Source organism: Stenella coeruleoalba, assembly GCF_951394435.1.
Source record: "Stenella coeruleoalba genome assembly, chromosome: 2".
Taxonomy (NCBI): domain Eukaryota; kingdom Metazoa; phylum Chordata; class Mammalia; order Artiodactyla; family Delphinidae; genus Stenella; species Stenella coeruleoalba.
In genome coordinates, this window is record NC_137147.1 from 106,795,096 (window position 1) to 106,818,913 (window position 23,818).

Sequence of the window (23,818 nt, forward strand, 5' to 3'; positions counted from 1 at the left end):
GAACCTGCGTCTTAACTAGATCCCCGGGAATTTGTATGCACGTTGCAGTGTAAGAGGCATTGTCTCAGAGAATATCAGTCCGAAACAGAAAACATGAAGTTAAACATACTTTAATTCAGATGTAAATAATACAGACTGTAGAGTGACATAAACAGGAGCTTCAAGGAGGTTTACCTGTGGAGTCAGTCTGTATGGAAAAAGCAGCTTACTCAGCAAATCAGTAGTATTAACTCCACTTTTTGGTAGCATAAACAGAATATTTTCGGGCATTCCACGTGTATCTTTTTCCGAATAACTTCTAAGAGAAGTAAAAATCGAAATTTTATTTTCAACAAGGGATCTGAGTTTGGTAATTACATTTTATTCCAGTTTACCTTGTTACAGTATTTTATACTCAGTCCAACCCTCATGTGCGGTATAGCTTCTCTCCTATAGCGTAAGAAGATACATGCTATATATTTATGTGTATCCCAGATCGTATATCTTCATGTAGATCTTCTCTACTGGGCTTAGGTTTTGCTGAATCAGGGGAGTTTTGCCGTATGTTAAGATGTTTTCCTATCATTGTAGTATCGGGGCTGGCTAAAAAGTTCGTTGGGGTTTTTCCATAAGATGTTATGGAAAAACCCCAACGAACTTTTGGGCCAAGCCCATATACGCGAGCCCTGCTTAGGGTGGTATCTTGATGGAGCTTCTGAATTAGAGGTGGGCCTGCTGCTGTCATGGGCACGAGGGTGACAGCTGATTTGCTGAGCTGCTGTGCTGTTACCTGGGACCGAGTGGCTCAGTCAGAGTGATGGCCTTAGTCCTAATATCTTTAGACAGAGTCTTCCCTCCTGGACCTGCAGCTGGGTAGGGACTGTTTTGGAAGCTTCCACTTTCCTTGGCATCAGGTGCTGTGTGGTCTTCAGTTACCTCAGTGAAAATGTGTACTTTCTTAGCAAGAAGGAGAAAGGGAACTAACTCAGAGACAGAAATGTAGAAGGAAGGGGCAGCCAACCGCAGCAGGAGGAAGTGTGAAATCAGCCACAGGGGACCTGAGTTCCAATCCTGGCCCTGCTGATAACCAGCTAGGGCAGAGGAGGGCAAATGGGGGCCCACCAGCTGTTGTTTTTGTTAAATAAAGTTTTATTGAAACAAAGCCATGCTCCTTCTAAGGCTGTGTCTAAGGCTGTCCTGTCTAAGGCTTCAGTCTAAGGCTGCTATTTTTAGGCTGTGACATCAGAGTTGCACCGTTGCCACAGAGACGGCACGGCCTGCAAAGCCTAAAATATTTACTATCTGGCACTTTCCAGAAAAAGTCTTTTAATCCCTAAGTGACGTCTTCTTGAGGAGATAATGTCACCCTCTCTGCCTCATTTTCCCCACGTATGAAGCAAGAGGATTGGATTGTACAAAATCCTCTGTGTATCGATGCAACCTTATTTTTTCTACCTCATTTTTTCCCCCATTTCCCGCCTTACAAGAATGAACTCCACTGCCTTCCCTCTTTATTTCTTTTTGCAAGAACCTTGGCTGCCCCCCATCCAGTTATTTCTTCTTTACCTTTTAGCACGTCCCATCTGCTCTTCCTGTTAACCATTCTGCATATGGGAACACTGAAGCCCCAAGAGAGATGTGAGCAGTTCAATTGTGGTTAATTGATTAATCCATTACATTGGTTAAACGACGCCCTCCATCTTGATCGAGCTTAAGTTAAATGGAAAGGGCAGAAAAAAGTCACAAACTTCCGTGAATGTTGCCCCACACTCGGTATGCATTGTCTCCCACTTTGTGGTCATGCATGAAGGGCGTGTGCGATATGTCGCTTTGGTCGGCCCTGTACTGAGTTTCAGTCGGGAGGCGAAGGAGGTCTCCTTATTGCTGTGAATTTGAGGTCTCATCACACAGCCCAGGCAGGACTGTGACCTCGGGGAAGCACACGTCCTGCTGATGAGTTTGCTGATGGCTTCCTGTTGATGCTTCTGCAGGTGTGGCGATGAACTTGTGGAAATCAACGACTCCCCCGTGCACTGCATGACGCTCAACGAAGTCTACGCCATCCTGAGTCACTGTAACCCGGGTCCAGTCCCCATCATGGTTAGCCGACATCCGGACCCACAGGTGACACCCTGCTGGGCATCCTCTTCTTCCCAGACCCACTCTCTCAGGACTCAAATGAACCAAGTGTCTGTCGTAACAAGCGTCTGCAGAGAGGTCCTCTGACAAACTCCTAGACGCAGAGGCGATTGGCGTTAGCTCAGGGAAGCTCTTGCAGCTGGGTTACAAGCTCTAGGGCAGGAAAATATAGACCCAGGGTTCCTGCCAGTAGATAGAAGAGATTCACTCATGCATGCATTCAGTGGGTCCTCACTATGTGATTGTCTGGACCCGGGCGCTGAGCACACAGGAAGAAGTGGGCTTGTAACACACATGCCTGCCCTCCAGAAGCTTACGTTCTGGCTAGAGAGACTGAGAGAGAAATCATTGGGATACAGAGTGGTAAGTACTATGAGAATACAGGGATACAGAAGGGAAGGTAAGAGAAAGCAAGAAATATCAGAAGTTAGTTTTCTCCAGGCAAAGAATTTGTGGAAGGTCGTTCCAGGCAGTGGGAACACAAAGTTAGGCTGCAGAGTCGTGAAGGGACCTGTCGTGGAAGGAGAGGGGGGTAGGTTCTCGGGCCTGGGATGTAGGGACTGGAGGAGAGCATCGAGAATGGAGTTTGGCGAGGCACTGGGGTTACGTGGCAAAGGGCTTTCCACAGGACGCTAAGGTGTTTGCATTTTATTCCGTGAGTAGTGAGGAGCTAGGGGAGGTCTCTAGCTCTATACGTAACGTGTTCAGGGTTTTTTTTTTACCCTTTGATTGCACGGCAGAGGACAGGATGGAGTAGGTGGAACTCGGAGTTTTTCAGAGGAAGGAAACGGATGGTGAGGGCCTGAACTAAACAGCAGATGTGGGAAGAGAACAGAGAAGAAGGGGCAACAAGAGGCAACCTGGGAAGAATCAACAAGATCTGTTGGCGGATTAGCTCTGGGGCAAGAGACGGGGGAGCCTAGGAGGACTGGAATATTTTTAGATTAGAAGACCGAGCGATGGCAACACCACCACCGGAGTAGAGAATCAGAGAAGGGAGGTGGGCTTGGAAGGGAAGAGAAAGATCTCAGTGTGGGATACAGAGAGATGGAGGTGCCTGGGGGAGGTTTAGTTAGAGATGCCCATAGGCAATTAGATTTAGGACTGACAGTGACTGGTAAGTGAGATCCAGGTGGAAGGAAGACTTGAGAAGTGCAGCCATGGGCATGGGTGAGATGACTTTGGGGACCCTGGTGATAATCTCCATCACTACTGATTTCATCCTTAGTGTGTACCAGCTGGGTTTGCCAAAGACTTGACGTATACAATTGCATTTAGTGGCTATACATCCCTCTGAAGTCGGTATGATTTTCCCCTCCAATTCCTAGATGAGGAAACTGAGTCTTAGAAAGGCAAAGGAACTTGCCCAGTGGTGGAGCTACGAAGTGGAGAAATGACGATTTATATCCACCATAGCCTGTGTTCGTAACTAGTGGGCTCCCAAACTCCCAGCAGAGACAGGACAGAGAACGGAATGATGGGGAAGAGCCACACGTGCCTGTGGGGTGGGATTCAAACCCAGCCCTGCTCAGTTATTAAGCACGGACAGTAAGCACACTGGAGGAAAGCGAACCTCTCACTTACGGTAAACAAGTAACTCGTCTAAACCTCTGGGCAGTAGAAGAGAAGAGAAAGGAAAGGGGTCTCGATTCAGTGATCCGTGCCTCTTGCTGCCCTGGAGGACCATGGCGAGAGAGCAGCGGAGGAGGACGCAGGGTAGGGGGGCGAGGCTGTGGCCCCTGCACTTGAGGGGCTTGCATTCTGGCTGGAGGGGTGAGGCATCCACACAGAGAGTCCACAGGAGGTGAGGACCCTGGGCGTGAGGGGGTCAGGGGCCCAGCTGCTTAACCAAGGGAGCCAGGTCGTGAAGGGCAGGCAGAGCTTGGAGCAGCAGCAGGGCTAAGGCACTGCAGGCAGGGGACTCACACAGGCAGCAGGATGTCTCGCTTATGCCCAGCTTCGCTATTTACTTTGAGTGACCTTGGACATCCATCTAACCTCTTAGAGGCTCTGGTTCCTCAACTCTGAAATGGGGGTGTGGTCTTCACCTTACAGGACGGCTGTTGAGGGTAAATCTCTTCTACTGACAGTCTACCATTCGGCAGGAATTGTGCCCAGCACTTTTAATGATTTATTTAGTATTATTTTTTTGCGGGGGGGGGGGGTAAAATTATCTAACATGAAGTTTACCATCTTAGCCATTTTTTTTTTTTTTTTTGGCCGCAGCGCGCGGCCTGTGGGGTCTCCATTCCCCAACCAGAGATTGAACCCGCGCCCCCTGCAGGTGAAGCGCGGAGTTTTAACCACTGGACTGCCAGGGAAGTCCCCCATCTTAGCCATTTTGAAGCGTGGAGTTCAAAATGAAGCGGGGCACAAAGGACGTTCACATTATTTTGCAGCCATGACCACCAGCCATCTCCAAGGACTCTCCGTCTTGCCAAACCGACACTCTCTACCCCTTAAACAACTCTCATGCCCCCACCTCCCCGCCCCTGGAGATGACCATGTTACTTTCTGTCTCCATGATCTTACTACTCTGCGTACTTCATACAAGTGACGTCACACGGTTTCGTCCTTTTGTGACTGGCATATTTCACGTAGCATAATGTCCTTTAGGCTCATGCATGTTGTGGCATGTGTCACCATTCCCTTCCTTTTTAAGGCTGAATAAGATTCCCTTGTATGTAGAGACCATATTTTGCATATCCATTCATTTGTTGATGGACACTTGGGTTGCTTCCACCTTTTGGCTATTGTGAATAATGCTGCTATGAACATAGGTGTACAAATATCTGAGTCCCTGCTTTCCATCCTTTCTGGGTATATACCCAGAAGTAGAATTGCTGGATCATACAGTAATTCTATTTTTAATTTTTTTGAGGAACTGCCATCCTGTTTTCCATCGTGGCTGCACCACTTTACACTCTCACCAGCCGTGTACAAGTGTTTCAATTTCTCCGTATCCTAGTCAACACTTTTCATTTTCTATTTTTCTGATAGTAGCCATCCTCATGGGTGTGAAGGGACATCTCATGGTGGTTTGGATTTGCATTACCTTAATGATTAGTGATGTTTGGCCATCTCATGGTGGTTTGGATTTGCATTACCTTAATGATTAGTGATGTTGAGCATCTTTTCACGTGCTTGTTGGCCATTTGTATATCTCCTTTGGAAAATGGCTGCTCAAATCCTTTGCCCGTGTTTTACTTGGATTGTTTGTTTTTGTTTTTGAGTTGCAGGAGTATGATTTGCAAATGTCTTCTCCCATTTCCTGAGTTGCCTTTTCACTCTATTGATTGTGCCCTTTGTTGACTGATCCACAGAATATTTTCATTTTGACATTGTCCAATTTATCTATTTTTTTCTTTTGTTGCCTGTGCTTTTGGTGTCAAACAACGTATTTCTTAAAACCCTCTGTTCTTACTGTGAAGTAGGTTCTATTGTTGTCATCATTTTACAGAAAAAAAAATTGAGGTTTAGAAGGTTAAGTACCCTGTGCAAGTGTGTGCAGTTAGAAAATGGGGGCGCTGGGACTTGAACACAAGTCTGTTTGGCTCCAGGACTCAGACTTTTAACTATTACTCTAAGTGATTAATTACCTGTGACAATAAGATGATTAGGGTGATGGTTATGACGTCTTCGTTGTTGGTAATGACGACGATGATGATGTCCTGACAGCCTTAAGAATGGAATAGCTCCCAGAGGTAAACTCTGAAATGGTAACTTTGCCTAGTTTTGCAGCAAGTAGTGGGGAGAAGGTTGGAGAGTTGAGAGGGGTCGTCTTGGCAACCCTATTACTGACAGAGTTCGGACTTTACCTAGAAGATACTAGGGAACCATTGATGCCCAGGTGTTTTTGGAAATGGAATTTGTCGGCTCTTTGTAGAGTGGGTGTGAAGGAAAGAAACTAGACTCCAGGGACTCAGCTTGGGAGCCGGTACAGGACTCAGATCCTGATGCAACAGTTTCCACTGTTTGCTTGAGGAGGTGATGGATATTTTCTAGGTCTCTGAACAGCAACTCAAAGAAGCTGTGGCCCAGGCTGTGGAGAATGTCAAGTTTGGAAAGGAGAGGCACCAGTGGAGTCTGGAAGGTAAGGAAACAGTGAACTTGCATTTGCAGTATCTTTGTCTTCTTAGAAAACTTTGAGTTTAGCCATTAACTCACCCTCTCCAATGGATCTCCATCTTACAGATGAGGACATGGAGTGTGGGGGCCTGGGTTCCCCCGGAAACTGACTCTGACATGGGGTTTGGCCTGCAGGATGTTTATTCAGAAGCATCCTGGGCTCCACACCTGTGGAAGGGAGGGGAGTCACGGGGCTGGGCAGAGGGACGAGCTGAGCTGAACTGACGCCAGACAGCTTCCGCCCACCCCTGGAGCTCAAATGGCCCGTCAGAGTTGCCCTGTTGGCGGAAATGACTGGGCCTTTCTAGCCCCATCTCCATCAGGCTGTGGAGACGGGCTGCCCCTCGGGCGAGGTAGCTCTCTGTAGCCAAGGCAGTCCCTGGAGGGGCTGACAGCCACAGGCCATCTGCTCTCGGCACTCGGCACAGCTAGGACATCAAGCCCTTCCTTGAAGGGCCATCGAGGGGGTGCATCTCAGTCTCCATCACGTGGAGACTCAGAGCGTTTGAATGATTTTCCCAACCTAAAGTCACTGGTGCTGGGCACCGGACCCAAGACTGCCGAGCTCCAAACCGAAGTGACCTCGGAGGAGAATCGGACAGCCTGGGCAGGCGGCGTGCCCCCCGTGGCTCACCTTGGGAGCAAGGCCAGGGGTGGAGGTTCCCTTGTGCTTCCAATGCAGGTGTCAAAAGGCTGGAGAGCAGCTGGCACGGGCGGCCGACCTTGGAGAAGGACCGGGAGAAGAACTCGGCTCCCCCGCATCGCAGGGCTCCGAAGGTCATGATCCGCTCCAGCAGTGACAGCAGCTACATGTCGGGGTCCCCCGGGGGCAGCCCCAGCAGTGGCGGAGAGCAGCCGCCCTCCGACTTGGAAGTCAGCACGCGCAGCCCCAGCCTGCCCCTGGGGCCGGAGCCAGGGGTGCCTCCTGGGGCATCATCCGGGCCGCCCCAGGAGAGCCCGGGCGGCCACCCGCCACTGAGACTGAAGAAATCCTTCGAGATCTTGGTGAGAAAGCCTACGTCCTCCAAGCCCAAGCCTCCACCCAGAAAATACTTTAAAAGTGACAGTGACCCTCAGAAGAGTCTAGAAGAGAGAGGGGGCTCCCTGTGCCCTCCTGGACACACCTTGCCCACCTGTGGCCAGGTAAGAGTATGTCCGATGGGTTGAGCGTTCGCAGAGCGTTAGCCACGGGCAGAGGAGGATTCTCCTCCATCAGAGAGAAGAGGCTGGGCTCCAGCTTAGGGCCGACTGCGGAAAGAGAGGCTTTAAGCCCGGCAGATCTCAACTGAAGCCCCAGTCTTGTTGATTGGCTTCTGTGTTCCCATCCATTACACCCTGGAATTCAGGGTTGTTTTCACAGCTCTCTAAGCCTCAGTTTCCTTATCTGTTAATTGGGGCCAAGTTTAGAGGCTCCCTCCACGGGCTAGCATGAGGATTAAATGGAACCGACCAAGCGGTTGCCTAACAGACTGTCAGGCATAATGGTGTTCATTGCTACATTGGCTCTTCCATCGCACCCCTAAAGACCTCAAGTCCTCCCATCCCAACTCCCCTCCGGGAAAGCAGGCTGACGGCCAGGCAGCTTCTGCATCTTGGGCCGTTTTTATGCCCAGGCGCTGTGCTTTGTCTCAGTTAACGCCTGACAACCACCTGGGGATGAGGGTGCCCTTCATGCAAAGAGGAAGCCGAGGGACTTGCTCAAGGTCACATTGCCAGTGGGTCACTTTATCACTAGGCTATGCTGTCTTTCACGTCTTCCCCGACAGCTGCCTTCTCTGGGCAGGTGGAACTGGGAATCCCCTCTAACAATCGGTAAAGGAGGGTTGGTAAACTTCAGCAGGAATAAGAAACCCCAGAGAGGAAGCTATCGAGTAGGAGGGGTGAGAGTGAAGAGGGGAGGAAACCAGGTTACTGAAGAGGAAGCGCGGTTTTGCAGGCCGGCAGGATGTGGCTGGTTAGCAATTCATGATGGAGTTGCCGACGTGGATCTGTTCGCCTGCTCCTCCTTTCTAAGCAAACATTTCATTTTCCTTCGAGCCTGAGACCTATAAGTCCAGGAGGGCAAATTAGGAACAGAGAGGCTGAGAAGCCAGGCTTTTTACTTCGTCCCAGGAGACCCAGAAAAGGAGCGGATTTGCCAGAGCAGGTCTGCCCCAGCGATGCCCTTGGGCCACCTGGCCGGGTTGGACCAGATATGGGGCAGGGGAGTCTCCCCAAGTGAGGCTGCTGGAGGAGGAATCAGGGTTTCTGCTTCAAACCTCCTCCTTCTTCTTCTGCAGAAGAGGGAGATCTGCTGCAAGCAGAAGTCCCTTGTCTTTGCCACGCTGTGATGCCTCTTCCGCATCTGTCGCTCCTGCCTGCACCCTCCCACCTTCTGCTGTGTCCCACGTGGCCCACAGACCCTTCTACGGCCTTTTACAAAAGCACAACCGACACCACATTATTTTCCTGGGCGTTGGGGGTACAGAGAAAGGATTATAGCACAGCAAAAACAGGGGGCTGTTTGCTGCACGTCATTCTTAAAAATCTCCACCGCCATGCCTGGGGATTTCTCACTGGGTGTTTCTCTCCTTGGCCCCAGTGTATAACATCTCTCCATCCTTCTCTCCCTCCCTCCACCTCCTCCTTGTCCGTTTTCTGTCTCTGTCTCTCTCTCTCTGTCCCCCCACCTTCCCCTCCCCTAGTCTTTTCTCTCCAGGGTCCCAAGACCCTTCTCAAGTTTTTATTACAACCCCCAAATCTTTTTCATCTACTGTAACTCAAGGGGACTTAACTTTCACTACCAAAATCACCTTCAGTGTATTCCCTTCCCTCCCTTCTAGAAAATCAGCTGGAACTATCACTTGTGGTTAAAAATCACTTTCTCCCCTAAGTCCACATCTCTGTCTTCTTTCCTTCTTTCCCTTCTCTCTCCCTCTTTCACCAAGCACTGTGCCAGGAAACACTATTTAGAGCAAAATTCAAGTAAAATCAAATTTATTTCAGGAGCTAATTAAAAAAAAACAACTTCCATATAGAGGGTGCAACATCAGGTGTGCTGATGAAAAGACAACACACATCTGTGTCCGTTCCAAGATGCAAAGTTGCTTTGACGACTGTGGTTGGTACCCAGAGCATCGGCCTATGAAAGTGTCAACCAATCATGGATATAGACAAGTGTCACCTCATCTTTCAGAGTTCCAACTGGGTGAAGTTAAATTTCAGCCACATATCATTTTTTCCTGCTGATGAGTGTCTTAGATACCATCAGTCTAATGTTTTAAGCTTCTAAGGCCATGGCCAAGCCTTGCTTTTACGAAGGACTAGTTCAAGAAACGCAACGATTCCTTTGAGTTCGTTAGTCTCTCAGTGTTTCCAAGATGCCCCCCTAGACTCAGTTCTACACTAGGGACCTTGGGCTGGGACAATGCTTTGGGAACATATTTCTAACTTCTGTAGAATTTTCTTTCCTAAAGAATGTTTATTGACAAAGTAGGTATTAAATCTCAGGCCACAGACATTTTCGATGTCTTTTTTAGTCCCAAATGGTGCATTTGTTCCTCCTTCCTTCCTTCTTTTTGGGAGGAAGCCTGCAGCCCTGTCAGATAGCCAGCCCGTCCTTCCACCTGACCCTGGAATGAGCAGAACACAGATGCCATCCACGGCAGCATGGCAGAGTATTTCCCTTGCAGAAAAATTTCGGCAGCATCGTTTTGATGATGTCTGCCTTTTTTTTTTCTTTCTGAGTTGGTACTTTACTTATTCCTTCTACTGTGTGTGTCTATGTCTCTGGAATACTCTCCCTCAGCTTCTCTGCCCAGAAAATTCTTACCCTTTGCTCAAGAACCAGACAAAAAGCACTTCCCTTGGGAGGCCCTCAGCACCTCTCTGGGACAGAACTGCTGCTGGCTGCTTCCTCTGGGTCCTGACAGCATCTCTTTCATGCTGTATGAAAACCCGAACTCTAGTCAAGCATTGGATGGTTACTTGGTGCTTTCATCCCTAGGCGGCTTTGTGAAGGCTCAGTGGGGGAAACGATGCTGCCCTAGAATGGTAATGTCACTCTGGGGGCTGCAAAGGGAAGTGACGGCACGGGTCCTGAGCATCTGTCATCCCTTGCAGCACGCTTTCTAAATAACTCAATAATGAATCACAGTGTAGAAAGCGACAGCCACGGTTTCCTCCAAGTGTTCTAACCTTAACTTGGTGAAGACTAGAGGGTAGTTCTTTGCCTGGTTCTCTTCCCTCCTGGGACGGGGGGTAGTTTTGCAGAAGGCAGTGGTAAGTGAAGCAGTGACAGTCCCCCGTCCCCACTCCCAAGCCTCTTTTCCCTGTCACAGAGAGCCCAGGATCTCCACATATGTCAATAGGATGAGCCCTTGTTCTGGACACCGGCTCGTGGGAAGCAGAGGGATGCTCTGGGCCTCCAGGAGGTGCTGGCTCCCTGCGTCAGCCAGGCAGGTACCACAGTGGAGGAAAGGCCCTTGACTGACAGGGCCGCTGCACTTCTCATGAAAGCATCTGAACGTCACCTCTCCAGTCCCAATCAAAGTGCGCCTTGCCTTCTCACAGCTGGAGGCTACCGTTTTGACACGGTCTTGCTTCCTGTTTACACCACAGGAAGCCAGCGAAGTACTGCCGCCGCTGCCTGTGCAGGAAGGCGCAGCAGGGAGAAGCCCTCACGCCACTGCCTGCAGCCCAGGACCTGCAGTCGGCCCGCAGACGACGTCCTCCTCAGAGGGCCAGCCGGGGAGGAGAGGAGGCAGCCCAGGTAGGTTTTCAATTAGATCTGCAGGAGGAAGGAACTTCCGGATCAAGGTCCGGTGCTCAGGGAAGGACGTGAGTCTGCCCAGAGCGTTGGAGGGTTCTGCACAACTCGACAGCTGGACTTGGGCCGATGAACGGTCAGGAGTCCCCCGAGGCGGTGGGACTGCAGGACCGTGGGGTTGCTGTCCAGGGTGGGAACCTCCTGGCTGGATCTGTGATGCTGTGATGGGGCCGGGGGATGCAGGGGGAAGTCGGGCCAATCCAGACAGCCAGCTGGAGAAAGGGGCCCTCGGGAAAAGGGCCAGGACACGCCCACCCAACCACAGTGAGCAGCTGCTCCCTCTAGGGTGACAGCGTTCTAGTAAGCTGCATTCAGCATTTCCAAGTCTGGGAACGCGGGGTCAGAGAGGGAGGAATCAACAGCATGTTGCTGGCGGTCACCGCCTCCTGCGGGGGGAGGGGGGCGTGGATGGAAGGGGTGTGCCCACATGGCGCCCCTGGCAGTGCTGGGACATGAGCTGAATATGCAGAGCTTTGTTAGAAAGAGCATCGGACCTGGGGTCAGGGGGACCAGGGTAGGAAGCCCGGCTCTGTCCTTCACGAATGTGACCCTGGGCAGCTTTCTTTACTTTTCTGAGCCTCAGTTCACTCATCAGCAAGTGGGAAATCACACAGCAGCCCAACATGTGATTCAGTTCAGCCAGCGTGTACTGAGCGCCGGCTTCTTAGGAAGGAGGGAGGGGAAGAGATAGAGATAGAGGTAGAGACAGAGACCGAGACGGGGGGAGAGAGAGAGAGAGAGAAGATATGAGAATGAATGAGAAAGAGAATGAGAGAAAGAAGAAAGACCAGTTCCTGCCATCAAGGAGCTCCCAGCAGTGGCAAGGTAATAACTGTGTCGGTTACAAACCTACATATTTATTACTGGACCTGTTTGAGAAACACTACGTGAAAAGCACACGGAAGGCTCTCAGAGGTTAAGGGACGTTATGAATGGAAATAGCTGGCACGTCTCACCCAGAGCAGCGGCCCTACCACTGGAGGCTCCTCTCCCCGTCCCTCCCCTGAGTCCCCCCAACTGAGGAACTTGCCAGGGAATACCTTGGTGTTCTACTGGCAAGAGCTCCTCGCCCCAGTTTGCAGAGGGCTCTCCTGTAGAACGTCTGACTACTGAGTCTTACGACGGGCCCTGCAGCAGAGCGATATGTAAATGCAGAAGCAGGCTGAGGGGGCTGGGCTCACGTGGTACAGCCCCCGGCGTCAGTACTGACCACCCTGGCCTGTGGGATGTTGCAGAAGGTCTCCTGGGCATCTTCAAGGCTTAGTGCTCTCCGTGGTTTGCATACCTTGAGGGCTGGCGTTGAGACCAGGGGCAGGAGGAGTCAGCCCTCCTTAAACTGGGTTGCATTCTGATACCAGCATCCCCCAGAGCATGGGACCAGAGCAGCATACTCCTGACCAGGGCGAGATCAGACCTGGGGTGACCCGAGGGCCACGCATCTACTTGGCTTCTTGGCTGTGCAGGACTTGGGGGCCGGCCTCCCTCTGTTCCTGGGAAAGAGTCTAGGCAGACTCCCCTCTTCTGGCTTGTTCAAGACTGGCTTCCAAGAAAGACCACCAGTGGTGAGGGGCTGAACTTGACTCGGCGTGCCTGAGAGAGCAGGTTGGAATGACCTGTGGGGCTGCTCCAACACCAGTGCCCAGGCTGCATCCCCGGTGTATTACATCAGCACCCAGGGCTGGACGTCAGCATTCTTAGGTCCCCCAGACTCCAATGTGCCAGCCAAGTTTGGGAATCGTTGTCACAGAGCTTCTTTCTACCCGGAATCCTCTCATCAGCTCTTTAGGTAGGGGGAATGCTCCCTTGCCGAGCAAGCTGGGTAATTCTTTGAGTAGGGAGAGCGGCAAACTCACATGACTTCAGGCACCAGATGGATGCTTTAACGGGGGAAATGCCGACCTGGTGAGGGTGAGGGCTGTGACTGCGCAGAGCTGGGGTGTGCCCCGTCGGAAGGCGTGCACGCCCACTTTTGCTTTTTAATGACATGGCGGTCCAAACCAAATACGGCTGCCCATGTGTGACCCTTGGCTTAAAAGTTTAAAAGGTAAGAGGACCGCTTTGACCTTTCAAGTTCTAATGAGTTATCTAAGAGGCTATTTAGTGGAAAGAATACGAAAGTGGGGAATCAGGAGACAGGGGTTCTCACCCTGGCTCTGCCAGTAGATGACCCCTTGCCCTCATGACTGTTGGGTTCCTCAATCATACAATGTCAGAGGTCAGACTAGGTATTCTGTGCGAACCCTTGTAGCTCTAAAATGCTGGGATGCTGTGGAGTGACTCACAGCTCTGGTCCTCTGGTTCTGTGACCCTGCCTGTTCACACTTAGCCAGGTAATGGCACGTTGGGTAGCAGCTCACCCAACAAGGGATCCACCACTTATCGTCTCCTCTAGCATCCTTGCTATTCGTCGTTGAAACTAGAACTTAGGAAGAAAACCCACGATCAGGTGTAACGCACAGCTTTGGCCTTTCTGCTCCCCAGTGACGCCAACGTCTCCGATAAAACATCCACTGCTTAAGCGGCAGGCTCGGATGGACTATACCCTCGATATCACCGCCGAAGACCCTTGGGTTAGAATTTCTGACTGCATCAAAAATCTCTTTAGCCCCGTCATGAGTGAGAATCATAGCCACACGCCACTGCAGCCCGTCGTCACGCTGGGTGAGGAAGATGGGATTCAGGGCCACCCAGATGGGACTGTGCCCAAACTGGACACCACCAGTGGCGGTCCCACAGTTTACAAGTCGGCAGACGGCAGCACGGTGAAGAAGGGTCCTCCAGTGGCCCCCAAGCCCACCTGGTTTCGCCAAAGCTTGAAGGATTTGAGGAATCGTGCCCCAAGGCAGCCCCCAGAGGCAGCCTCCGCCAGCCAGCCGACACCCACCTCCAGGGAGCGCCCAGGGCCACCCCTACGGGCCTCCTCTTCCATCAAGCAAAGGATCAGCTCCTTTGAAACCTTTGGCTCTTCTCACCGGCCTGACAAAGGAGCCCAGAGACTAAGCCTCCAGCCCTCCAGCTCCTCCGGGGCGGAAGCAAAACCTCCTGGGGAGCAAGAGGGAGGACGGGCTTCTCGGGCTCCTGGTGTCTCAGGGCGAGGGGCTCCCCCCGCCGTGGAGCAGCAGTGGCCGGAGCCAGAGCAGCTGCCCCGGGCCTCCCTCGCGGCCCTGGAGGCCAGCGACCCCGGTGTGCCGGAGTCCCCTCCCCCCGGACAGCAGCCCGGTCAGAAAACCCTCTCCTCGGACCCCGACCCTCTCTCGAGGCTGCTGGCGACGCAGATGGAGGGATCTCGAGGCCCAGGGGTCAAGATACCAAGCCAGCGGTCACGGAGCTTCCCCCTGAGCAGGACCCAGTCCTGTGAGATGAAGCCACTGGATGAAAAGACCAGTAAACTCTACTCCATCAGCAGCCAGGTGTCATCGGCTGTCATGAAGTCCCTGCTGTGCCTTCCGTCTTCCGTCGCCTGTGGCCAGACCTCCTGCAGCCCCAAGGAAGGGGCGTCGTCCCCCATGGCGTCCAGTGAAGATCCTGCTGCAATTAGCTCTGCTGAATCTCCTGCCTCAGACACGGGCTTCTCGCTCAAGTGAGTGTCTCTGCCCAGTGTTGAACTTTCTTGCCTTTCTTCCTCTTATAATCCTCTATGTCTTGTAAAACATCACCCAGGTTTGCTAAAGGATTGTTCCACCTGTTCTTTGAAACACGCGCGCGTGCGTGCGTGCGTGTGTGTGTGTCACACCTCTGCCTTCTGTATTAAGGAGTTTTCACAACACCCGGCCTTGGGAGGGGTGGGAGGTGGGGGACAGAACTGGCCCCCTGCTGAATTACACGTGCATATTGGAACTAATGCACCTTGGACATATCCGGCCATTGCTCAGGAAGACCCGAACGAGGCCAGGAGATGATCCCTTGGGGGTTCTTGCCACCTCCCTCTCTCCAAAGAAATCCACCTGTACTCTGCACAGGGTTCAGCCTCCTGGCCTGGGAGTTTGGACACCTGAGCCCCAGTCCCATCTCCCACACTGACGCCCTGACCGTGAGCTGGTTCCTTCCACACTCCCCCTCGGTTTCCTCTTCAGTTGAAATCAGGAGCTGGGCAAGACCTGCTCCACAGAACCGGGGGCGCGGGGGGCTCCCAGCGGTGCCCCAGAGCTCCTGCTGCAGGGCTGGGGTTTAGTCTTCCCTCTTGAATCAGAACAACCGTGCATTGATCAGTATTACGTATTGTTCTTATATTGCTGAGAAATGTTTGAGACTCACTGACGCAGATGTTCTATCAGGTGCCACCTACTGTGAGGGAACAGGAGAGATCCTCCAAAACAGCGTCCCCAACCATTTTGGCACCAGGGACCAGTTCTGTGCAGAAAATTTTTCCACGGACCTGGGGGGAGGGGGAGGTTCAGGCTGTAATGGGAGCAATAGGGAGCGAGGGGGGCGGCAGATGGAGCTTCGCTCGCTCGCCCGCCGCTCACCTCCTGCTGTGCGGCCCGGGGGTTGGGGACCCCTGCACCAAGACACCCCCGGATCAGGGGCTGAAGAGCCAGACCAGCTCAAGCACTAGAGTTGGTCAGTGGTAGAATCGTAGCCTTTACTATTTAGGCTTCCCAGGAGCTTGCTCTTTCTGGCTGAGAGCCTGTTCTTCTGGAACTGCAAGGCTCACCATGAGCAGTTACTGCTGTGAGACGCCCTCCACCTTGTGTAGTGATTAGGTGCTAAGGTGGGATAGGCAGGTGCTGACAACAGCTGTGAAGGAGGCCAAGGTGAGTGTGTGTGTGAAAGGACATCCGTCTTGGTGGCCATCTAGGTGCAGATTTGTCCAAAGCATAGTTATACTCTGGGGTGAGGTGCTGAGGTTCTGAACACAGACTTTGGAGTCAGACACACCATGATCTGTGATTTCGAATATCAGATCTCGGCCTTTCGTAACCACGTGACCATAGACAAGTTATTCCCCCTCCCTAAGCCCCAATTTCCTCATCTCTATAGTGGAGGGATGCTGGTATCTATTTGTGAATTTGCTGCACCAAATAATAGAACGAACATTAGCACCGTCTTGGAAGAGAGTAATTATGCTGAGGATGTTAGCTCTTATTAATATCATGATTCATGCTGTGTGCGGGTCCTCCCTACGAAAGCCTTTCAGAGCTGAGAGAATACACAGAGGGTCTCGGTGAGCCCACGGAAGCTGACGGCTCCGACCACGGCACTTCTCAGTCTGGTCAATCAGTGATCTCCCTGCTGAGCTCCGAGGAATTAAAGAAGCTCATAGAGGAAGTGAAGGTTCTGGATGAAGCAACGTTAAAGGTAGGTTTCTTTTATAAGCACTTGCAGAGATGAAGGCCTTGCTGTGAGCAGTGTGGTCACCTCAGGTGGGCCGGAGGGGAAGCAGCGCGCGCTGCCTGGGCTCCTTGAGGTCGAGAAGGGAGTTCCCAGGGGCTGACACCAGACTCGGGTTGTATCCTGCCCGGGGCAGAGGGGCGGTGTATCACTGGACCACAGTAAGACCTTCCGGTGTAGGGAGCTTTGTAGCTCATGAAGTGCTTTCAGTCATAGACTTATTGTATCTTTTTGACCCTTTAAAAAATGAGGAAGGCGAGGTTCAAGGTCACAGAGCCTAGGTTTTCTATCTCCACGTTCCGTGCTCTTTCCACGTCCCACGGGCTGCCTGCCCAGTGTGCGTCTCCAGGGAGATGCTGCGTGGGAGTGAGCCATCCATTGCAAGTTCTGATCTCTTGCCTGAAGACTTGCCCTGCACACCGAGAGGTGACTGATCCCAGGGCTCGTAAGGGTTCCCACACTTCAGTCAAGTCATTCTGAAAGTCCCACTTCCCCTAGGCCTTCTGAGCACGACCCAAAGGTGCATGGAGAGGAAGTGGTCAGGCAGAGCTGAGGCCCATTCAGCTCAGATGAGCATGGGCTCATGGGCCTTGCATCCGCCTGGGCTGCCCTAGTCCATGCAGGCTTTTTGTGCTGGAATCATCCAGACTGGGATGAGAGGATAAGGAGGGACCATAGCTGGTGCTCCCTAGATCCAGGGTAGGGGTGAGTCTGACAAGATGCCCTGGGCCGGGATTCATCCTCTGGGGCTCTCACTCATCACCTGGGCACTGGGACCATCATCCCCAGGGCCTAATTCAAATGAAATAACAGAGGCAAAATTGTTGCGTAAAATACAAAGAGCGGTCCTGCCTGGGGTGTTCCTGGGACAGTATTTGCTTTCCAATTTGACAAAGGGCTCTTATAGGCCAAGTAAGCTGACACTTGGGTCAAAGTTGGGAGATGTGGGCCAGTGCTGTCGTAGAGGCGAGACAGTGAGGTCCATTCATCCCTTCATCCTTCCTGGGTCTTGGGGACTCCAGATCAAATGATCATAGAGCCAGCCGCGCAGCAGATGCTCTGTTGGTGCCAGAGCAGGTGAATTCTTTGACATAAGGTTATTCCCTCGCGCTAAGGCACAAATTGGTGGCCCGAGAGCCTGCAGGTATACTTTATGTGGTCTGCATGGTGCTTTTTAAAAAAGTATTGTATTCTAAATATTATCAAACCTGAATCAAAACCTGGATTTCTGGTGCTCTCTTTTTATAAAAGGAACGAACGATCTTGTAGCACTGGGTCTGCATTCCTATGTAGCCGTGGGTCCTCTTAAGCAGATGTGCTCTCAGGTCTCTGCAGTTCCTGTCGCTCGCATCTGCCCATTTTGCTCTTTGAAGTCATCTGCCTGGGTCCTGTATGCATTTGTGTTTGAGACCCCTCCACCATCGAGACCGGAATGAGGGTCTCTGACTTCAGACACTGCAGAGCGATTGTTCTGGCTCCAGCTGAGCCCAGGCGCAGGCCGGGAAGTACTGTGTGTGCCTGGGTGGGCGTGTGTGTGTGTGTGTGCACGCGTGCATGCGTGCATGTGTGTTCTAGGGCAAGGAGTCAGCTGGGCTCCTAAATGCAGCTGCTGTGCTCCATGGAGCAGCAGGTGTAAAGACAGAGCAGCCAACTTCTGCAAAACAGCCCTGCTCCCAGCTGTGCTGACCCAGAGTCCTACAGGCTGACCTCATCTTGTCCCACGCCAAGGTGCCAGAGCTCTGTTATCTCACACGCTGGGATTTCCAGCTGACTTAGTAGCACCCAGCCCTGTCTCCGTACAAATGTGGATGTGGATTGTGTGAATAGGAGAGGAAAAGAACTCTATTGGTTGCCTTATGCACATTTTTTTTTTTCTTCTGAGCTTCCCATGACTCCAGGAATTATAGTCTTCTCTTTACAAATGATGAAATGGGTCTGACGTACCTGGGAGCGTGGCCAAGCTGGGGTTTGAGAACGAATCAGCCTGATGTTGGAACACTTGTTAAACTGTTCACGCTGTTGCAATAAAAAGTTTTTTAATATATATGTTTCCTTCTGCAGCAATTAGACAACATCCATGTTACCATCTTGCACAAGGAGGAAGGGGCTGGCCTTGGGTTCACCTTGGCAGGAGGTGCGGATCTAGAAAACAAGGTGATCACGGTGAGTGGCCCAGCCATGGGGGCGCGTCAGAGCCAGAGGTGACGGCCCTGGGAGGGGGGAGCACTTACTAGGAGAGATCAGAGGAATGCATGACCCCAGGCCACTGGGTGTGAGGTTAGGGCAGGAGCTTAAGATCCTTTTCAAGAAGGTTTACAGCCAGGATTGAAGACCTGGCTGTGATATGTAGCACAGCACACCTAGATGGAAAGAGGCGTCACCTGGACAGAAAGAGCCCTTGGGAAGGCAGGTCCTGTACAGGAGGCTGTTTTCCTGAGTTTGCCCACTGGGAGATTGGGGATGTTAACATGCACGATTGCGAAGCAGATCTGATGGTTGGTTGAGGGCAATGGGGCCCAGCTGGAAAGATCAGGAACTGCACAGCGCAACCCAGGGTGCGCATGAGGCTTCAGATCTCACAGTCGAGCCCCCTGTTCTCTCAGGACCAACTAGAGCCCGGGGTAAGACTGGGGAAGGCATCGATCCTGGAGCATCTGCGTCTTCCCCTGTGGACCCTGTCTTCTTGGTCCACACAGTCTGATCAGCATTGGCTGCTGCCCTCTGCCCACTATGTAGGCTACCTGCACCTGACCCAGGTGGTTTCTGGTCATCCCATCTTCATGGACCCAGCTGTGACATGGCTGCTTCATCTCCCCAAAGCTGAGTGCACTGGCGTCACCCCCATGGCTGTGTTGTCTCAGCATATCCTTCATGTGGACTCATCTGAACTCCCTTGCTCAGCTGAAAACAAACCCTCCAGCTCACAGGGGCAGCCAGCGTTAAACACACCACACCCCCTGGCAGTGGTAACTTGGTCCATTCCTATTGGTCACTTCGGAGTCAGTTGTGGGCGAGCAGCAGCCTTCTCCTTTGTAAGCAAGCTCTCTACCGCATAAAAGCACGTAAAACCAATGAGGACCTGTTTCTGACACTAAGCACGTAGCAGAGCATCATAAAGACGTTCCTGATGGTGCAGTTTGCTTTCTATTTGAAGAGAAGAAAAGAGGGCTTGCCTGTGGGACGAGTACTTTGGATCTGTGGGTCTTTCCTTGAGCCGGGACTTCTCTGCATCCCATTTGCTCGCCATCCCTGAGACACTGCCTGAAAAACCAGGAGCGATACACACCAGCTGATCATACGCACCAGACTTCCCCTTTCTCCTTCCGTGTTTGAGCGCTTCCCTTCCTTTCCAGATTCATTAAAAGAGAACTCACATTGAGCACCGTCCATGACCAAGAGCGAGCTGGGCTCTCACTGGCATGTTCAAGTCATCTTCCCCGTACCTCAGGATGGGGGATTGGGGGCATGTATGCTTCATTTATAGAGGACAGACTGAGACGCAGAGCAGAGATTCTGCTTCCTACTTGGGTCTTACAACCAAGGGATTTTGACCACATCTGACCCCATAACAGACTTTTTCTAACACTGAAACAGGTTAGAGAAACAAAGAAACTTGTTCAGATGATAACAGCAAAACAACACGTAGCAGAGTTTAGTGATTGCCCGTCCATGCTGTCATTCAATCCTCTTCATTAAGCACGTTAGAATTTACATCATTAGAAAGGCTGAGGCAGAGACATGAGATTTTTTAATCCCACATATTTTTCAGAAAGGGAACGGGGTTGGGCGATGGTCCCTTTTAACTGGAGTTAAAGGATCAGAATTTCTAGGGTAGGAGTTTTTAAAATGTCTAGACTTCCTAGGATAGGAATTCTGCATTCTGCAGAAGATGGGGTCTGAGAATTTCTCTATGGAAAAAAGGATGCTTTGCTGAAACTTTGGGGGATCGCTGTGTTATACGGCCTGTTCTTAGAGAATTATCATGCCAAATGGCACTGTAGAGTCTCTAGGATTTTTTTTTTAACTGTAGGCATTTTCAGAGCTTATGTTTTATCCAATGTTCTTAATTTTCTTAGACTTCAGAAACTTTTCTTACACAATACCTATTAATATGGCACAGAATCAGTGCTTGAATTAAAGTACTCTGGGAAATGCTGATGTAGAGCACATAAGGCAAAAGATTTTAACTGAATGTTAACGAATTGTAGTGATATAGTCTCGGACATTGTGTTGGGAAGGATTTTGAGGGCCAGTCTGGCCATTTTTGCTAATGACCTCTGGTCTGGGTGGAGGAGGGAATGCTGGCTAGCAGTCCTAATCTAGGACACATTTCGTCTTATTTTTTTGGCCCAGGGATCTGCTGGGTTTGACTAACTGGTTCAGATCCTCCTGCAGCAAGAATCTAGATCCGATACGGTGATTCCCGGCTCCTGACTTCCTTTGGTTTGCTCAGGTTCACAGGGTGTTCCCCAACGGGTTGGCTTCCCAGGAAGGAACTATTCAGAAGGGCAACGAGGTTCTCTCCATCAACGGCAAGTCTCTCAAAGGGACCACACACAATGATGCTCTGGCCATCCTTCGCCAAGCTCGGGACCCCAGGCAAGCCGTGATTGTCACAAGGAAGCCAACTGTGGAGACCACGCCAGACCTCAACTCTTCCACAGATTCTGCAGCCTCAGCCTCGGTGGCCGGTGACGTTTCCATAGATTCCTGTAAGTTCTCCCCACATGGTGGAAGCCCCATGGGCCACATCACCTTTGGACAGGTGAGGCCCATGCCGGCAGGGCTGCGCAGTCATTTGTGGCCCCCAGAACACGTGGCCTGGCTTGTATGCCGCCCGGCACACATGCCTGGGTTTATCCGTACACATGCACAGATTTGCCGGGAGCATTAGCCGGGCACACTTGAGAGCATCCCTAACAGTCCCCCTGTTTTCTCAGCAGCAGAGGCCACCGTCTGCACAGTGACCCTGGAGAAGACCTCTGCAGGCCTGGGCTTCAGTCTGGAAGGAGGGAAGGGCTCCCTGCAAGGGGACAAGCCTCTGACTGTTAACAGGATCTTCAAAGGTGCGTGTGCGTATGCCTCGCAGCCTTCGCTCCAGTTGCGTGTGTCCGGCCGGGCCCCCCAGAGGCTTCTGAGCACCTTCTAGGCCATGTCGGTTTCCCACAACCCCAGGCCCTTTTGGGAGGCAGGCAAGCCTGTTGAGGACTCCGCTTTGCTTTTTCTCCCCGTTCTCCTTGGCTCAGATCCCTTTAATCTCCCTGTTTTACTGGGTCCTTGTACGTGACCCAGCCCTGGGCCTGGTTCAGCTTGGCAGGGCCGGGGCTAGGGTGAGGCAAGTGAGGCACTGCCCCGGGTGCAGAATTGAAGGCGGCACCGTAATATTCAGTAATCAAGATACATACTGTTTCAGTGCAATATTTTTAAAACTCGAAATTAATTCAGAAAGTCCACAATGAACAAAATATCAAGTTGTGAAACAAAGACAGAGTCTGACTTTCCAGGGGCACAACTCAGCCTTACTCACCTCACCCTAACCCTGGACCTGTCTGCTCCTACCTTTATTCAGAATTTTGAGATTTTGTTCATCATGGACTGGGGAGCAAGCCAGCCTCTAGTGGGGGGTCACTTGGGTTTTCCTGTGAAAATCATGAATGGCCTGCAGCTGTCACAGGCGATCACCTTGATTCTTCACTGCCTCTCAGGCTGGACCCCCTGAGTCACAGAGCAGGGAACTGTGGACAGGGGGTCACGTGGCCTGCGCTCTGGTCTAGCTCTGCTTCTAACTTCCTGAGCGACTGCTGCCTTCTGCACCTGAGGCTCCTTACCTATAAGAAGAGGTGTGGGTGTGTGTCTGAGGGCTCTTAGTACTGGGACCAGAGGCCCTCCCAGCTCTGCTCCCCGGACCCCAGGCGCCCCCACTGCAGACTGGTTTTGTTAGCGGGAAATCCGTTACAGCTGCTGAAACCCAGGGGGCGGACCAAGGCTCACGTGGAGCTTCCCCAGAAACCCACGTTGACTCCAGTTCTGCGAAAGATTTTTTTTTTTTTTTTTGCAGTACGCGGGCCTCTCACTGTTGTGGCCTCTCCCGTTGCGGAGCACAGGCTCCGACATGCAGGCTCAGCGGCCATGGCCCACGGGCCCAGCCGCTCCGCGGCATGTGGGATCTTCCCGGACCGGGGCACGAACCCGTGTCCCCTGCATCGGCAGGCGGACTCCCAACCACTGCGCCACCAGGGAAGCCCTGGGAAAGATTTTTTTAACTTTGAAGGTCAACTTGTAATGAGCGTAGGGCTCAAAGTCGAGAGACCTGGATTCCAGTGTTAGTTCTGCCCCTAATGGCAGCATGACCCTGGGCAAGTCCCTTCACCATCTTGGCCCCATTTGCTTACATGGGGATGTAAGGGACCAAGGGAGCTGGAGTCCACAGCTGCACCACTCAGCAGCTTTGGAGCTTGTGGGAGCTGCCTGAGTCCTTGGTTTCCTCCCACATGGAAAGGGATACTAACAGAGCTTACATACCTCACAGGACTATCGCCATGAATGCCAAGTGTTAACACAGTGCCTGTTAGATATAATTGCCCAATATATTTTAGCTAATTTTATTTTTTTTTGAGAAATGTCTGCTTAGATACTTGGCCCATTTTATTTAGTTACTTATTTACTTCTTGGGCGCACCGCACAGCATGCGGGATGTTAGTTCCCCGACCAGGGATCAAACCCACGCCCCGCCCCCCGCCATGGAAGCGTGGAGTCCTAACCACTGGACTGCCAGGGAAGTCCCTAGCTATTTTTTTTATTAGGATCATCATTACTATTATCTTTTACTCTTATTAAATATTTGCAGATATCATTGTGTCAAACAGATGGGAAATTTTCTTTCAACACCAGCAGTAAAAGGGCACTCTTTCCCTACGTGACTCTGAAGGAGTGGGAGCCGTATGTGATTATGTCGTCTTTACGTGGACCCAGGGGTCTTCTCCAGGCCATTCGGAGCCAAAAGCACTGTGAAGATTGTTTCGTGAACATCCCACCAGCTCCATTCCCACACCACCCAATGCCCGGCCACCTCATTAGGAGTAGAGAGAACACATGTGCGGGGGAGGGGTGTTGGGTATTGGGATGGTATCCAAGGAGGCTTAGAGGAGGACCGGGTTCCCCGGGGAGGTCTCCCCAGCCAGGCTCTGGCTTGCAGCTGCTCGAAATCTCCCTTCTCTGGGGACAGCGTGGGCCTCACCTCTCCCAAGGGCCACGGAGAGCTGGAGCCTGGTGTGCCAGCCTTGAAGTCACCGTTTTATGAGATGTCTCATTTCAGAACGACCACCGAGTTCCGGAGGGATGGGCGCCAGTTGCCTTCTGAGCTGTCCCGGCTCCTCAGAGACCAAGGGTAGGAAGTAACTGCTTGTTCCACGGTCACCTGTGGGACTCATTCTC

At 51.8% G+C, this 23,818-nt stretch overlaps 1 protein-coding gene across 3 annotated transcripts in view; it reads left to right on the forward strand.

The window, feature by feature from the left end:
• IL16 (interleukin 16) overlaps positions 1-23,818 on the forward strand; it is an 83,173-nt gene that overhangs the window by 58,702 nt on the left and 653 nt on the right. For 2 of the 3 annotated variants that reach the window (XM_079914068.1, XM_079914066.1), the window contains exons 9-17: positions 1,971-2,103; positions 6,124-6,211; positions 6,929-7,389; positions 10,846-10,996; positions 13,535-14,633; positions 16,183-16,351; positions 18,446-18,547; positions 20,838-21,096; positions 21,325-21,450. In XM_079914068.1, the coding sequence (XP_079770194.1) occupies positions 1,971-2,103; positions 6,124-6,211; positions 6,929-7,389; positions 10,846-10,996; positions 13,535-14,633; positions 16,183-16,351; positions 18,446-18,547; positions 20,838-21,096; positions 21,325-21,450 (2,588 nt within the window). The remainder of the gene's footprint in view (positions 1-1,970; positions 2,104-6,123; positions 6,212-6,928; positions 7,390-10,845; positions 10,997-13,534; positions 14,634-16,182; positions 16,352-18,445; positions 18,548-20,837; positions 21,097-21,324; positions 21,451-23,818) is intronic. The other variant, XM_079914067.1, reaches the window with a different exon arrangement.